This window comes from Chiloscyllium plagiosum, chromosome 4 (assembly GCF_004010195.1).
Source record: "Chiloscyllium plagiosum isolate BGI_BamShark_2017 chromosome 4, ASM401019v2, whole genome shotgun sequence".
NCBI lineage: Eukaryota > Metazoa > Chordata > Chondrichthyes > Orectolobiformes > Hemiscylliidae > Chiloscyllium > Chiloscyllium plagiosum.
In genome coordinates, this window is record NC_057713.1 from 36,800,627 (window position 1) to 36,816,495 (window position 15,869).

At 41.0% G+C, this 15,869-nt stretch overlaps 1 protein-coding gene across 1 annotated transcript in view; it reads left to right on the plus strand.

Annotated features, from left to right (window-relative positions):
- The first annotated feature begins 5,137 nt into the window (after positions 1-5,137).
- Positions 5,138-15,869, plus strand: part of LOC122548960 (myosin light chain 3-like) — a 29,978-nt gene continuing 19,246 nt past the window's right edge. The window contains exons 1-3 of the mRNA XM_043687982.1: positions 5,138-5,330; positions 11,074-11,101; positions 12,175-12,324. Coding sequence (XP_043543917.1) covers positions 5,223-5,330; positions 11,074-11,101; positions 12,175-12,324 — 286 coding nt within the window. The 5' untranslated portion in view covers positions 5,138-5,222. The remainder of the gene's footprint in view (positions 5,331-11,073; positions 11,102-12,174; positions 12,325-15,869) is intronic.

Below are 15,869 nucleotides of genomic sequence, written 5' to 3' on the forward strand. Positions count from 1 at the left end.
TTATTATGATGTTGATTGAGGGAAAAGTTTTGGCAAGGGCACCAAGGGTCAGTCCCCATCTCTTTTTCAAAATTATGACATAGAATTGTTCACATCCACCACAAAAGACAAACTGTGCTTTGGCTTAACATCTCATCTGAAAGGTAACACCTCCAACAATGCAGCACACACTCAATATCGTTTTTGAGTGCCAGCCTTGAACTTAGTGCTCAAACCTTGTGAATCATGGGCAAGAGAGCTGACAGATGAACTAGATAGACCTTGATCAATTTTCACCTTGGAATTCCTTTCTTCCTATTGGAGTATCGTTAAGTAGGACAATGCAGGAGGAGGCTCTCCAGCTTAGTCAGTCTGTGCTGGTTATTGTGAACAGCGATCCTGCCAATCCCATTCTCATTCTTTCTCCATTTGCTGTAATTTTTTTCTCTTCGAAGGAAACTCCTGAATCTATATCTATAATCAATGGTGTTTGAAATCCTAGCCACTCATTGTGTAAACAATTTTTTCTTCATGTTGCTTCTGGTTGTTTTGTAAATCCCTTAGGTTTGCACTCTCTTGTCCTTCAGCCAGTGAAAACATTTTCAATTATTTCCCCTGTTCAAGGCCATGATTCACAAGGTTTGAGCACTAAGTTCAAGGCTGGCACTCAAAAACGATATTGAGTGTGTGCTGCATTGTTGGAGGTGTTACCTTTCAGATGAGATGTTAAGCCAAAACACAGTTTGTCTTTTGTGGTGGATGTGAACAATTCTATGTCATAATTTTGAAAAAGAGATGGGGACTGACCCTTGGTGCCCTTGCCAAAACTTTTCCCTCAATCGACATCATAATAAAAGATCATCTGGTCATCCAGTCATCCATCCAGTCTCCTCTCAACTTTGTCTGTTCTGAAGAGAACACCTGCAGTTTCTTTGCACATGTAACTTTGCTGTGATATAACAGCTGCTTTCTAAGCAAACCTTGATGCAGCTGGTATCAGTCTGCCCTTGGTGAAAGGGAAGGAGCATATAGACAAAATTGTGAGGCAATCTGAGTCATGCTGTGGAACAAGTAGATTTAGGGCAATGTGAGTCAACTGCTATAAAAGTAAAAGATGGGCACAGTCTAAGGGAGCAGCTGATACTAATGAACCCTAGAAGGGTATCAACAGCAGAAGTAAATTCAGAATCATCTTACACAACATGCAGTGAATTCTGTAACATAACTAAAGGCAGTGGTAATTTATGGACAACAAGATCCCATAAATTGCACTAAATTGATTTTTTAAAAAATTAATTCAAGGGATTTGGGTGATGCTGGCTGGGTGGTATTTTATTGTTCATCTCTACTTGCCTTTGAGGAGGTGATAGTGAGCTTCTTTCTTCAACTATTGCAGACCAATAGGTGTAAGAATGACCACAGTGCTCTTATAGAGGGAGTTGCATGGTTTTGACCCAGCGATACCGAAGGAAAGGTGATACATTTTCAAGTCTGGATAGTGGTCTACTTGGAGAGGAACTTGCAGGTGGTAATGTTCCCATGACTCTGCTGCATGTCCTTCCAGGTGGTGAACTAAATGTTTGTGGATGTGTTGCTAATCGAGTGGGCTGCTTTGTCCTGGATGATGTGCAGCTTCTTCGTGTTGCTGGAGGCTGCACCATCCAGGCAAGTAACGAGTATTCCAAAGCACTCCTGACTTGTGCCTTGCAGATGGTGGGCAAGCTTTGGAGTGAGTATGTTGCTGCAGGATTCCTACCCTCTGATCTGCTTTTGTAGCTACTCTTTATACGGCTAGTCCAGTTCATTTTATAGTCAATGGTAACCCCAGGATATTGATAATGGAGGAGTCAATGATGGTAATGTAATTGAATGTCAAAAGTTAGTTTCTGTCATGTTGCAGATAATCATTGCCTGGCACTTGTATGACTCAAATGATTCTAAGCCTGGAAATCATCCATTTGGATATGGATTGCTTCAGTACTTGATACATGCAATCATTAGTGGACATTCCATTTCTGACCTTATGGTGGAGAGAAGGTCATTGCTGAAGCAGCTGAAGATGGTTGGGCCTAGGACACTACTTTGAGGAATTCCTGCAGCGATGTCCTGGAGTTATGATGACTCACTTCCAACCACCACAACCATCTTCCTATGTACCAAGTATGACTGAAAACAATTAAGAGCTTTCCCCCTCATTCCCTTTGATTCCAGTTTTGCTGGAGGACCTTGATGCCACATTCGGTCAAATGTGGCCTTAATGTCAAGACCAGTCCCTCTCACCTCACCTCTGGAATTTAGCATTTTTGTCAATGTTTGAACCAAGGTTCTAATGAGGTCAGGAGCTGAGTGGCACTGGTAGAACTCAAACTGAGCATCGATTAGTAAGTTATTGCTCAATAAGTCTTACTCGATAGCAGTATTGATGACATATTCCATCACTTTACTGATGATCGAGAGTATATTGATAGGGTGATAATTGGTTGGGGCAATTGGCAACTCCTACAGAGATGTCCTGGAGCTGCGATGAATGACCTTGAACAACCATAACCATCTTTCTCTGTGCCAGATCTGACCCCAACCAGCATAGAGTTTGTCCCCTGATTCAGATTGATTCAAATTTTGCTTGGGCTCCTTGATGCTGCAGTCAGTCAAGTGTGGCCTTGATGCCATGATAAACTCCCCTCTGGAGATCAGCTCTTTTGTCTATGAAGTGAACCCAGGTAAGTATGCGAGAGGTAGTACCACTGTGATATCAGTAATGGTGCATTGGTAGCTGCTATCAAATGTGGTTCCCTTGTTCAAGAAGGGGAGTAGGGATAACCCTAGTAACTATAGGCCGGTGAGTCTCACTTCTGTTGTGGGCAAAATCTTAGAGAGAATTGTAAGGGATAGGATTTATGAACATCTGGATAGGAATAATGTGATCAAGGATAGTCAGCATGGTTTTGTGAAGGGCAGGTCGTGCCTCACAAACCTTATTGAATTCTTTGAGAAGGTGACTAAGGAGGTGGACGAGGGGAAAGCAGTAGATGTTGTGTATATGGATTTTAGTAAGGCGTTTGATAAGGTTCCCCATGGTAGACAACTGCATCTCTTAAAACTACTTTATAAATCTGTAATTTCTGATGCAGAAATTCCTATGAGGAAGATAAGAAGTCACAGGAAGATCCAAATAGATCAATTGAAAGCTGCCTGGTTGAGTGATAAGAAATGTGGTTTAGGAAATCTTAATTGGGAGTTTTTGGTAACTGATTTCATAGAAGGGAAGGTAAAAGATGGGTTAAAGTAAGTATTTTTTCATAGTTGTGAGTTAATTATTCTCTGTTACACTTTAAGAAATAAAGTAGTTAATTATTACTTTAAATAGAACTTGGCCATTCGAATATTTACAGATTACAGCTAAATATTTCTGTGTTGCTCGTTTTAAATTAGGCAGAAAAGTTAACACCGACCATCCCCACTGCTCCATGGCCGAACACTTCAACTCACCTCCCACTCCCCCAATGAAGGATATGGAGGCACTTATAGGAAGGATGTGGAGGCACTGGAACTGGTGCAGAAGATGTTTACCAGGATGTTGCCTGGTATGGTAGAAAGATTGTATGAGGAAAGGCTGAGGCACTTGGGGTTGTTTTCATTGGAGAAAAGAAGGTTTAGGGGTGACTTGATAGAGGTGTACAAGATGATTAGGGGTTTAGATAGGGTCGACAGTGAGAATCTTTTTCCACGTATGGAGTCAGCTATTACGAGGGGGTATAGCTTTAAATTAAGGGGTGGTAGGTTTAGGACAGATGTTAGGGGTAGGTTCTTTACTCAGCGAGTCATGAGTTCATGGAATGCCCTGCCAGTAGCAGTGGTGGACTCTCCCTCATTATGGGCATTTAAGCGGGCATTGGATAGGCATATGGAGGATAGTGGGCTAGTGTAGGTTAGGTGGGCTTGGATCGGTGCAACATCGAGGGCCGAAGGGCCTGTACTGCGCTGTATTCTTCTATATGTTCTACGTTCTATGAAGTGACAGATATTGATAGCACATAAAGCATTTGATGGAAAATCTTGGTTTGGAACTGCCTGCATGACAGTCTTGTGCAGTGGCAACCTTACTACGCTGATTCACACTCAGAATAATATGAAGCATTGAGTAGACACTGGCAGATACCCTGGAAGAGACCGTGATCATTTATCCTCTTGTACCTGGAATAATGTTCTCTTGAATCATCCACCCCTGCTGTCCAGGCTGCATTTCTCAGGCTTCATGTAGCCATCCACATAGAAGAGAGTTTCCCTTCTCCTGGATAGCCTTCAGGAGGCATTGTTAAAATGTTGTTGTTTTTTGACTGGTCTCTAACATCTCCGGTTTGGGGTGGTGGTGATGAACAGAGGTTGAGTGATGCTCCTGCAATGCAGAAAGTGAGGTGCTACAAGGTGCCTTCTAAATATAGTACCTGGATGTTGGAGACTAGAAAGTCCCTGCCCAAAACACTTGGCCATTTACCATGTACAAATATAAAGAGCTGAGAACATAAAATGTGCAGAAAAACCCGTCTTGTCCCTGTGTGGAATTCCCTCCCATTTTTACACCCACCTCAACACAATCTCAAAGAAAAGTTCCATTGTCAGTGTCCCCAAAGGATGGCAATTTGAGAGCTCAAACTCCCTAAGTATCAGAATTGCTAACCTAGATTATGTAATTAATTCCTGGAATCAGATTTAACCCCACAACCTCTTATGCAGAGAGGTGAATATTATAACCAAGCTAATCCTCATTGTTTAGTCTTACCTGAAATGTATGACCAGAAAATACCAGAAAAGGACTGTTTGAACTGTGGAATTGTACCCTACTGTCTATCAGAAGAGGAGGGAACAAAAAGATTTTTTAAAAAACAAATGTTATTTTGTCACGGTTGCTGTTTGTTAAATCTAGTGGATCGGAAGAGGCTGTTGTAACAATCTGGATTGTGACTTTGTCATCTCTGCGATTTGCCGACTCAAAGTCTTTTCTGTCCTGAGACTGATCAGTAACAATGCGAAGTCTAGCTGCTTTTTATAGCAACAGATGCTTTTTCCATTTATAGTGAAGGCTTCATTGTCAGGCCTGGAATGTATGGAGAAATGATACCGTGGCATGCCTGAGACAGCTGACCAGAGATAAAAGATCTCTGTTCCAGGCATCGTGTGCCCATTCTCTACTCAACCTCTGTTCCTTCCCCTTGTGGTCTTCCATCTCTGACTGACGCTCAAACATGGCACCCAAGAAACCTGAGCCTAAAAAAGAGGAACCAAAGAAGGAGGTGAAGCCTGTTGAGCCAGAGGTTCCCAAAGAGCCAGAGTTTGACCCCAAGAAAGTAACTGTGAGTACACCTCCACCTTCGACATGACCTGTCTTGGGACTGACAAGGGAAAGTTACAACAAAGAATGAAAAATTCAAGCATATTTAACATCTGAAATTAATGATAATGAAGCTTTCAGGGAGAGGCTTTTTCTTTTGGGTGATATGTTTTATTGCAAAGGTTGTAAGGGCCAGGTTACAAGATTAGGATAAGGTTGGCGTGGTGGAGTGGTAGTAGAAGAACTTACTGAGGAGTCGTAGCGGCAATGTTCAGTGGGTAATATAGTAGGGCAGCTACGGTATTGAACTAACTGGAACTGAATATAAGAAATTGGATAACTTGTAATAGTAAGATGGACTTTTGATCTTCTCATTTAATATTTCCTTTGCTGTGAACTTACACCTGAAAAACATATCATTAGGTCTGTCAGAATGTTGTGACCTGGCAGGGAGGGGAACCATGTGACAGAGAGCTCCAGTTACGGGTTTTAACAATAGCAGTGATGAAATAGTGGCAGAACTTTGCAGTGTTGGAAATACTATGTGGTTTTCTATTATTATAGTGTAATGTGAGTTCTCAGGGCACTCCATTACTTCTTCTATCAGGCAGCACAACTGTGAGTTACGTAAGGACTTATCAGCAAAGAATAGATATTCATGTTGGTTAGACTCCCTATAATATCTAAGTTGTTGTAGCAGTTTGTACATCAAACCTAGGACGAACTGATTTGTTTGATGCTATGTGCTAATTTTAAAGCAGCATTCCAAAATTACACATGCTCATGTGGTGGCAGTATTAGCCACACATGAAGTCTTAAAAGTAAGGTCTGTCTTGAACAAATCATGAGAAATTTGAATGCTAAAGCAATACTAAATAACTATTCGTGCCTCTTGCTCTTCCTGTTAGTTACTTTGGAGTGTTTTATTACAAGGTTTAATCAAAAGTATGGCAAGGCCTATAGCATTTGATGGGTTGATGCCAGGGGATCTTTATTCAGAATCTAACTTGTACTATATCTGACCTGACAATATTTGCTAGAGCAGTATGGAGAGAGCTTATTCTGTTACCAACACTTCCAGTTATGTTTTAGGAGAGTTTAGTGCTGCCAAGAATCAGACATGTTCATATACTTCTGTTTGTGAAATGTAACAGCTAGACTCTGGTGAGCTTCCGCAAGTGACAATGGTTTCAGATGGGGTACTGCAAAGCTGCCTGGTGAGGAGGGAGGAACTGGCTCCCTTTCTTTATTCAACAAACCCTTTCATTGGTCAGAACACAGTGAAGTTATTAGTTATTAAATGGGAGAAGAAATAATAATGCAACACATAATAGCCCAGATTTGAAATGAGAATTGAATACAAAGAAAAGACAAGTTGAAAAGAAATGGATCAGTTTCTGAGTCATTCATGAAGAGTAATTAGTGAACACTGACTGTTACAGTGGATGTTACTGCTAGCCTTGATGTTGTGGTTAAACTTTGCAGGTTGATTGAAATTCCTTTGTCCTGGTTTCTCTCATCAGTGGTTGATTGGCAGCAGTCAGACTGAGAGAGTCCTTTTTCATACTGTTATTTTCTCATTTTCATTTTCCATTCTGTTTTCCCTTTATCTGACTTGCTAGCTAGCTGGCTTCTAGTACTCAAAGTGAGTGATAAACTTCCCTTTCTTTACCTGCATTGTAGGTGTGTTAACTGGCTATTCTCAAAGCAGTGACCTTCACAGTGTACTAGGATATGAAGCCGCTAACACACAGAGACCAGAGTCGAAACTCACTGTGTATTCTTGAAAGAGAAATTTGTGTCCTGCTGTCCTTTTCAATCATGATATTTACTGTCCGAGATATGCAGAGGGCATTACAGTTCAGTTTACAGTAGGTTTTTTTTCCCATATGAACTCCATCCCTTTGAAGTTTTCCCGACATTTCAGGGCTCCTCTCTTTCCAGACAGCATCTGAATTTCCATCTGCAGTCATTTTGGCTGTATTAATTCTCTTTCAAAAAGCACACTTTGAAATTAAAGTTCATTGTATCCTTAAGTAATCCAGCGTCATAATCCATGGCCTTGGCAGAAGCAGGAAATCCACTTAAAACCTACTTTGAACTAACCAACAGATTTAGTTTTATTTTACTCTTTAACTGAAACAGCTAATTAATTCATCGCCAATTTAACTTCTCTCCAATTATAAACAACAGCTTGCACTTATACAGAACCCTTAATGCAGTAAAATGTGCTAAGGCACTTTATTTGACCATTATCAAGTAAGATTTGGCATCAAACTGCATAAGTAGACATTGGGTGAGGTGACCAAATAAAAGGCCAAAAGCTAGACATTAAGGATGATGTCAAAGGAGGACAAAGGGAAAGAGACATGTGGGAGTTTCCAAAACTTATTGTGCTGGTAGTGGGGGTAAATAAAACAACTCACATATTAGTAACAAATTCAGATACATAGCTGGTGAGATCGAAAGGATTTTGAAGTCTTTATTAAGATTGAATTGAGAACCTTGTGTTTTTAAAAAGCACTTTATAGCAACTTCATCAGATTTTCAAGATTTGTTATATATATTCAAATGTCTCAGCCAATCTGTGCACAGCAAGATCCCCAAAAGTTTATTTGATATCCTGTATTGATCACTCTTTGTATGAGATAGTATTTTCTGAAATTAAATGTAAGATTATGTTTCACAACTTTGAGTTGCATCCTCCTGACCTACTTTCACGATCTACTTTAAAGTGATTATGTGAATAATCACCTTTTCCATTCCCTGAAATATCTTGTCTACCTCTATATAATAACCTCCTTTATGAATTGAGAATGGGAACATGATTAGGCCATTTAGCCCACTCAATGAGATAAATTGTGACCTGTATTACTCCTCAGGGCTGATTCTTCTGCTTTTTTTTCATGAAGTGCCAGTTTTGAAAGTTTTTTGGAGGGTTTGTTTTCAGAAGGTCTAGCAGGTTTTCTTGCTATATCTCACCAACATCATCTCATTAACTACCCAACCCTCTTGTCCAATTATAGCCCTGTCTTATCAAATACCATTCCAGGAACAAGGTTTGTGAAGGTTTGTAGCTCAGGTTGAAGTTTAGGGTGTAGGTTTGCTTGCTGAGCTGCAGGTTTGATATTCAGACGTTTCATTACCTGGCTAGGTAACATCATCAGTGACGACCTCCAAGTGAAGCAAAGCTGTTGTCTCCTGCTTTCTATTTATATGCTTGTCCTGGATGGAACCCCAGGAACCCCATCCAGGACAAACGTATAAATAGAAAGCAGGAGACAACAGCTTCACTTCACTTGGAGGTCGCCACTGATGATGTTACCTAGCCAGGTAATGAAACGTCTGGATATCAAACCTACAGCTCAGCGAGCAAACCTACACCCTATTCCAGGAACAATTCACCATTCCTGGAATTGACTAGCATTCCTGGCTTCAGTGACACCTTTAAAAGGTCATTGTGTACCTGGACAAACACTGCCAGTTTGGAGGTGCCCTGCACAGTTCCTGACATTTGCCCTGAATGTGGCAAATAATGAAGATTTGGTGCCCTGCTTTGCCGGCCAGGATCTGGAGGTCCTGCTGGCCTGGCTCATGCACAAGCAGCAGGTCCTCTTCCCACAGGACCAGTAGTGGAGGCCATGGCACCTGAGTGTGCCAACCCGGGCTAAGGTTACTACTCAGGTTCAGTGCAATCTCAACCATCTGGATAAATGCTCAGCACTGTAGGAAGAAAAATCAATGAAAAACCTTCCCCTGCCCCCCCCCAAAACTCTGCCACAGCAAGTGCCACCATCTTCTCTCCAACACCTCACACTCACTCATTCACTCTTTCTTTCTGTCTGCTCCTATACCCACCTCCCGTCAAAGGCTTATGCTCTATCACTCTCACCATTGCCTGCAACATCTTCCCTCACTCTCTATGACCCACCTCAACACACCGACAGCAGTGACCTCCGAGCAGCCTACTCACTTACTCAGGACATCTCTACATTGCTGTGCCACCCACTTTCATCTTCCTTAATACCTTCCTCTCTCATTCCATGAGGGAAGCAGACTGCCATACCGCAGAAAGAGTTAAGATGCTGGTGGGTTGCTTTGGGTCCTCATGCCCTCTACCTGAAATGGATCTTGGCTCTGATTGCCCCAAGTGGCTGACTGACCATGACCAAGCCCCTGGACTGGTTTTGGAAGCTGCCCTTGGCTTACCCCCGAGTGAAGACTTGACTTGACTGAGGACCACAAACAACAATGTCAAGCTTCTTGGATTTGTACCTACACTAAATGGCAAGGCAAGACAGCAATACTTTGAGTGTGGCACTTCTGATGGAGGTGGCAGAGAAGAAAAAAAGACAAGGCAAGGCAGAGATGCTGTGAGCATCCAGGTGGGCTCAGAGTGAGCGAGCATTTTGACAGCAAGTGAATACTTGAGACAAATCCTTGCAGGACAAAACAAAAATCTCTCCATCCTTTCCTCATAACTCAGAAACCTGACAGAGAATGGGGCATGGGGAGAAGTGGGTTTGCTGCTGGAGCAGGGAAGATTGTGAAAGAACAAAGATAGCAGTCAACCTTACGAATTCATTTCTTGAAGAACTTGAGAAATAGGAGCAGGTATAGGCAATCCTGTCTTTGAGGAGAAAGTGAGGTCTGCAGATGCTGGAGATCAAAGTTGAAACTTTATTGCTGGAACAGCACAGCGCTGCTGGAGCAGGGAAGATTGTGAAAGAACAAAGATAGCAGTCAACCTTACGAATTCATCTCTTGAAGAACTTGAGAAATAGAAGCAGGTATAGGCAATCCTGTCTTTGAACTTGCTCTCCCAGTCAATAAGATTATAGCTGATCTTTTTCGAGAACTCTACTTTCCTACCCTATTCCCATCTTTCTTGATCCTCTTTGCATTCAAAAATCAATCTATAGCTTCTTTGTTTCTTGTTGACCCACTATCCATGAAGTTAGTGTTGAGGGCCTCAGGAAGGAAGACATTATGGGGAAAAAGATTACAAGATAAATTAGGTAGAGGGGAGGATGGCACACAGGTGTATGTATTGAAACCCAGAAAACAATTCAAAAGCTAAGAAGGTCTTTTCAGTTGACAATTGGGAGATGCTGAAGCCATGCCTTAACGTACAGTCTTCTCATCTCCCTGCCTCACTGCTTACAGATATAAAAGTTTGAATTCACTTAGGAACAGATTCAACAACAGCTCCTTCCCTGTTACTATCAGACTTTTGCATGGACCTCTCAAATGTTAATTCTGATCTCTCTCTCTCTCTCTCTCCATTTTCTCTGTGTCTGTAACTCTGTATTTTGCACTCTGTTCTGTTACCCTGATGCACTTTGTATGATACAATCTAACTGTACAGCATGTAAAACAACACTTTTTGCTGTATCTTGGTACATGTGACAACAATAGATCAATCAATCAGTCAATCCAAATCAAGCAGCCATGAATTCAAGCCTTATTTAAGCTTGGAACATGTGAGCTTAATTAACACTTGAGTGCAATTCCAAGGGAATGCTGAACTGTCAAAGAGGTGCTGCAATCAGCTGCTAAACCAAGGCATTGGCATGCCTTACGTGGTTCAGTATCAAATGTTATTTGGATGGTTTATTACATTACAGGCATTAAATTAACATAGTTGTTGTTATGAGTCCAAGACAAAGAATACCATTGTGCTTTTTCTTATGTTTCTCATTTTTATAAAAGGTTGGCTTTTGGAGAAATTTCTACCTGACACGCATATTTTCTTTCCATTCCAGCTTGAATTCACTGCTGATCAGATTGAAGGTAAGGATGTAAACAATACCAAGCCCATAAGACCATAAGACATAGAAGCAGAAATTAGGCCATTCAGCCCATCGAGTCTGCTATCCCATTCAATCATGGCTGATGTGTTTCTCAACCTCATTTTAAATAATTAATTACTTTTTGAAATGTTGTGACCAACTGGAAATTCCCCTCCATGCCACACACCATCCTGGCTTGAAGAATATTGTCATTCCTTCACTGCTGCTGGGTAAAAAATCCTGGAACACCCTTCCTGTCAGCACACATTGGTGTCTCGTTTGACCCATTGAGTCTGGTCCACCTGATCCGATAACCTTCAATTCCACTTTCCTGGCTTGTCCTATAATCCTTGATTACCACACTGTTTAAAAATCTGTCAATCTCAGCCTTGAATATATGTAACCACTTAACAGCCCTCTACAGTAAAGAATCCCAGAGATTCACTATCATCTAAAAGAGGAAATTCCTCCATGTCTCTGTCCGAAATAGTGACCCTTTACTCTGAGATTATGCCCTCTATCCTCGACTCTCCTATTAGGGGATATAACCTCTCAGTTTCTCAGCCCCCTGAGAATCTAATATACTTCAATAGGGTCTCCTCTTACTCTTCGAAACTTCAATGAATACAGGCAAATCTACTCAACCTCACCTCTTCAGAAAAATCTCTCTGTACTTGGGATCAACTAATGACTATTCTATAGACTACCTTCAATGCCAGTATACCTTTCCTTAGACAAGGAGACCAAAGTATTCTATTTTAGTGAGTTTAATTAGTACCTTGCCTAGGTTTAGCAAGTTGACCCTGTTTTCAGACTCTATTCCATTTGTAGATAAGTGCTTGATGACTGGTACAGTCACGATGGGCTGAAGGGCCCCTTACCATTCTGTGATATTCTATCACAATAACTCTATGACTAATTTTCCCTTCCCCCAACTTTGACAAGGAATTGACTTTGAACCATTGGCATTTTGCATCAACATGGCTAAAATTAGTATCTCGGAGGTGAACAGGAAATCAGAAGGTTTCACAAAATGTTTTCACGTGGCATTTCTTCCCATTCTTTTTCTTTCAGATTTCAAGGAGGCATTCACCCTGTTTGACAGGACACCCAATTCAGAGATGAAGATCACTTATGGCCAGTGCGGTGATGTTATGCGCGCTCTAGGTCAGAACCCAACCAATTCAGAAGTTATGAAGGTCTTAGGAAGACCCAAACAAGACGGTAAGTGAGTGAAAGGAAGAGCATAGATAGACATATAAAAGCAAAATAACCCTGTTTGGTAAAAGAACAATCATTGTTCTTTTTGAGGAGGGTGAGAGTGATTACATTAAGCTCAAATTTGACTAAATATGGCACTAAAGTGTTCATTTAAAATTTAATTCAATAGGAATTTAGGGGAGGTGAGGAACAGTTATTCCTTTCATCACTAGTTACAACATGGCTGTAATTTGTAATATGTAACTGATGCAGTCCATATGACATGAGGTTCCCACAGTATTGATCATAGTCTTGTTCATCAAAAATGTATTAATCACACATAAAGTTGGAACATTCTCTGCTGGAGTGGATTCTGAAATGATATGAGCATTTATACATCCTCCAACCTCAGTTAAATGCCAATGTTTTAGCTTGAGCTGTCACTTAACAATCAACAATGGACAATATATCATTTAGACAACTGGCTAGGTTTAAAATGGACTAGATGTGGAGTGGCTGGTGTTGCATTGGGGTGGACAAAGTTAAAAATCACACAACACCACGTTATAGTCCAACAGGTTTATTTGGAAGTACAAGCTTTCGCAGCGCTGCTCCTTCATCAGGTAGCTAGTGGGGCAGGATCAGAGGACACAGAATCTATAGTAAAACATCAAAGTGTCATGCAACTGATGCGATGTATTGAACAAACCCAGATTGCTGTTAAGTCTTTAATCACTTAGAATGAGGTTGCAGGTTTTAATTCATTAACATGTAATTCCCAGAACTTCTTTCAAGGCACAGTCTTAGATAACTTAAGATTTTATAAAAAACAGACGTCTCGCTCAGAAAATGTATTAAAGATGTGAGGCAAGAGGCTATCTGTACCCCAACCTTGAATCAGACTGGTTTTATTTCCAAAGTAGGAATTGATAAAATGTCACACGGACTGACTGCCCACAGATTGTGTGCTTTCTGAACAAAATAGAACGTATTTGCAAATACAGATTCACCCCATAGACTTACATGTGTGTGCGCATGTGAGGGAGAGAGAGTGAGAGTGTGTCTGTGTGTGGGAGAGAGGGAGAGAATGTGTATATGTGCCTGTGAGAATGTGTGTGTGTGCATGTGCTTGACAGAGTGTGTATGCGAGTGTGACAGAGTATATGCCTGTGAGAGGGGCAGGCGCGTGAGTGTGAGTGTAGCTGTGTCTGAGAGTGCGTGTATGAGAGAGGGTCTGTGTGAGTGTGATCATGTGTAGGAGTGTGTGAATGCGTGCTTGTGTGTGTGAAGTTTATAGTGTAGTGGGGCCACCTGTAGCGTGACATGAACCCAAGATCCCGGTTGAGGCCATCCTCATGGGTACTGAACTTGGCTATCAGCCTCTGCTTGGTGACTCTGCGTTGTTGCATCACATCAGTTGTACAACAGTTCAATTTTTTACAATAAATTCTGTGTCGTATGATCCTGCCCCACTAGCTACCTGATGAAGGAGCAGCACTTCAAGAGCTTGTACTTCCAAATAAACCTGTTGGAATATGACCTGATGTTGTCTGATTTTTAACTAGAATGGACAACGACAATCTACAATATGGAGTTACAGTTAAAGAGCATTAGAGGGCTGTATGTGAAGTGGTCTGAATCTTAATGAAGTAAGGATTACCATTTAATGTTGAGTGTTTCATCTACTCAAAAACTAATTCAACCTCAAAACTAGCCAGGAGGTTGTTAGCTAACTGTGTACCTGTGAAGGAAAACATCGGTTGTGTCTGATGCTGTTCAATAAGAGCTTAGATTTGCTGAATAAGCAGCGATATAGAATCCAGTTAGGAGGCAAAAAGTTATTCAGCATCATTAGGAATGTCTCAATGTGGGCTGAAAATCAAGATTTGGAATGGCCCTGAATTTAAGGGAAGATAGAAAGAAAGCAGAGGTATCTGTCCGTGGGAAACCCAGAAATATGGAGAAATATTAGATGTCCAGTCAGCTTCATTGGGAGGATCTGATTAGAATATTTTAGATTGAGTTATTGATCTTGAAGTAAAAGGAACTAGCCGAGGGCCATTTGGAATGGTTTGTGACAACCAAGAAGATTGAGGATTGTGGAGACTGAAGGGGTGAGTCCTCAAAACGTGACAGAGAGGCAGGAAGGAGCGATCATAGTGTTTTTGTAAGAAATCACAATAAAGAAAAGATCATAGAGGGTTTTAGGGTTGATTGGGAAAGCAATCATGAGGATATAGCATAGAGGAAGATGTAGCCAGACGGAATTGAACCAAACAAGCAGATCAGGAAAAGGGAAGAGGCCAAAGGGGCAAGTTAATAGGAAGTGTTTTGGAAGGAGACTGCTTTTAAATACAGGGAGGAGAGATCAGGAATGGATTGATTGCATCGATAGATAAATCTCTGGAGGGGTGCTTCCAGGAGGTGATTGTGTTTGGAAAAATCATAGGAATATAGGGCTTACAAGTAGAAGTAGGCCATTCAGCCTTTCAAGCCTGTGCCATCATTCATAAGGTGATAGTTATGGTTCCGGTTGCACTTTCCTGTTTTCCCTTATAACCCCTTGATTCCCTGGCGAGTCAGAAATGTATTTAATTAAATCTTAAGTAAGTTGAATGACCCAGCTTCCACTGCTCATTGGGGAAGTGAATTGTACATATTAACAATCCTCAGAAAAAAACAAATCTCAATTCCATCTTTAAAATGAGACATCTTATTCTTTTTTTATAGATATTTTTATTGAAAATTTAACATTTTTATAAGTTTACAAAAAAACCCAAGTATAAACATTGATATACAATTAAATCTTAAATAAATAATAACCAAAATTTAACAAAAGAAAAATACCGAGAGAAAAAAACAAAACTCAACTAACTACTAATCTAACCTACAACTAACCAGAGTGTGTAATTAAGTCTCTTACATTATTCAAATAAGAGAAAAAAAATGACGGATAACACAGAAATTGGATAGTGAGATATATGCTCAGAATGTATTAACATCAGATCGTAACAAAACCCGTATTTGTGCGGGATCCCTCTCCCAAGGGGCCCTGGACCAGCCAGGTTCGCCATCTCAATTAAATAAAAGCCCTTGTTAGGATGGCCGAAATATCTGTATTTATATAATTCAAGAAGTTCTGCCATATTTTATGCAGGGGGGCCCTCAGCCACCCAGTTTACCAAAATACTTTCCTCGCACAGAAAGAGAGAATAGAAAATAATCTCTTCCCGTGCATATCCAGGGAGGGTAAGTTCTAAAAGCCCAAAAGGAGAAATACAGGGTCCACTCTAATTCCCGTTCCTAAGATTTCTGTCAGGGTACTTGCTACTTTAGTCCAGTATCTACGGATCTTATGACAGGTCCATAGGCAATGTACAAGAGTGCCCACCTCTATTTTATATTTGGGACACATTGGAGATGCTCCTGCCTTAAATTTTGCCAATCACTCCGGTGCGATATGGGCCCTATGAAGTATCTTCAGCTGAATAGCCTGAGTTCTGTTACAGATGGTGATTCTTCTGGCGTTTTCCCAAATGTCATTCCACGTTTCTACAGAGATTTCTAGT